General features: G+C 55.2%; 1 protein-coding gene across 1 annotated transcript; it reads right to left on the bottom strand.

Moving 5' to 3' along the window:
- Positions 1–814: 814 nt before the first annotated feature.
- LOC114073553 (zinc finger protein 239-like) lies at positions 815–1225 on the bottom strand (the record flags this gene model as incomplete). Its single annotated transcript, XM_027911288.1, has 1 exon — positions 815–1225. A coding segment is annotated over one exon (411 nt), but the record flags the coding sequence as incomplete, so codon positions are not given.
- Between the last annotated feature and the right edge of the window lie 3 nt (positions 1226–1228).

Genomic DNA, 1228 nt, shown 5'->3' with positions numbered 1-1228 from the left:
TGGGGGATGGGGGGATGATGTGGAAGGGGTGAGAGAGGAGGGGAAAAATGTGGAGGTTTGGATGCCCAGAGTGATCCTGGGGGGACCATGGAAAAGTGAAATGAACAGGGAGAAGGGTGGAAAAGGGGGGGGTGGTCTGGCAGGTCTGACAGTCCCATGGGGGTCTTTGGAGACAGGGGGGTCGTAAAGGGGGTGGCCCCCTGAGCTCCCAGCTGTGGGGTGCTGGGGTTGCTGGATCCAATCTCAGCCTTGGGACAAGCCAACAGTTTCAGTTTAGAGGAATTATAGAGGTGGGACTGAACCACTTTTGTCACCCAGGTTTTAAGGATGGCAAAACAGATCTACTGATAGAAATGAATTATTTAAGGTTACAAATGATCAGACAAAAGATCTTCATCAGAATTACTGCACAATAGAAACACTAAAACTACCAGTAGGACAGCATAAGATAGGACAGTGCTCTACACTAAAGCAATTGTTGAAGCAATTCTACTCAAGCTGGAACCAAAGCAAGAATTAGGAATTAGAGAGGGATGGAACTCCCCCAGACCAACGCTCGGGGGGAGATCTCTGCTCTCAACCTCCAGCAGTGACCTTGGGGGGTCCCAGCCAAGGCAGGAATCTCCACACACTCCCCAAGAAGGGTTCTGTTGGCACAACCTGCCCCTGGCAAAGGGGACTGGCCCTTTCTGGTAGAAAGGGATGGACTGACAGTCCCTGGACTCCAGGGGTTGCCTCACCATCAGGGGGGTCATTCGGGGTGGGAGCAGCGGCCGAAGCTCTTCCTGCAGTCAGGGCACTTGGAGGGCTTCCATTACTGGTGGGTCCGTTGGTGGGAGGTCAAGTGGGAGTTGCGGGTGAAGCTCTTCCCACACTCCCCACACTTGTAGGGCCTCTCCCCGGTGTGGATGCGCCGGTGGGTGATGAGGTGGAAGTTGCGTTTGAAGCCCTTCCCGCAGTCGGTGCAGCGGAAGGGCCTCTCCTCTGTGTGTATCCGCTCATGCAGGAGGAGATCTGAGCTGCTCTGAAACCTCTTCCCACATTGCAAGCACTTGTAGGGCCGTTCCCCAGTGTGGATGAGCTGGTGCCTGCGGAGCTGGGACCTGTCACTGAAGCTCTTCCCACACTCCCCACACGTGTAGGGCCGTTCCCCAGTGTGAATGAGCTGGTGGGTGAGGAGCTTGCAGTTCCTCCTGAAGCTCTTCCCACATTCCCCACACGTGTAGGG

This window comes from Empidonax traillii, unplaced genomic scaffold, assembly GCF_003031625.1.
Source record: "Empidonax traillii isolate 1590-97213 ecotype Southwest subspecies unplaced genomic scaffold, ASM303162v1 scaffold7006:size5446, whole genome shotgun sequence".
Taxonomy (NCBI): Eukaryota; Metazoa; Chordata; class Aves; order Passeriformes; family Tyrannidae; genus Empidonax; species Empidonax traillii.
This window is presented reverse-complemented; position numbering and strand designations above follow the sequence as displayed.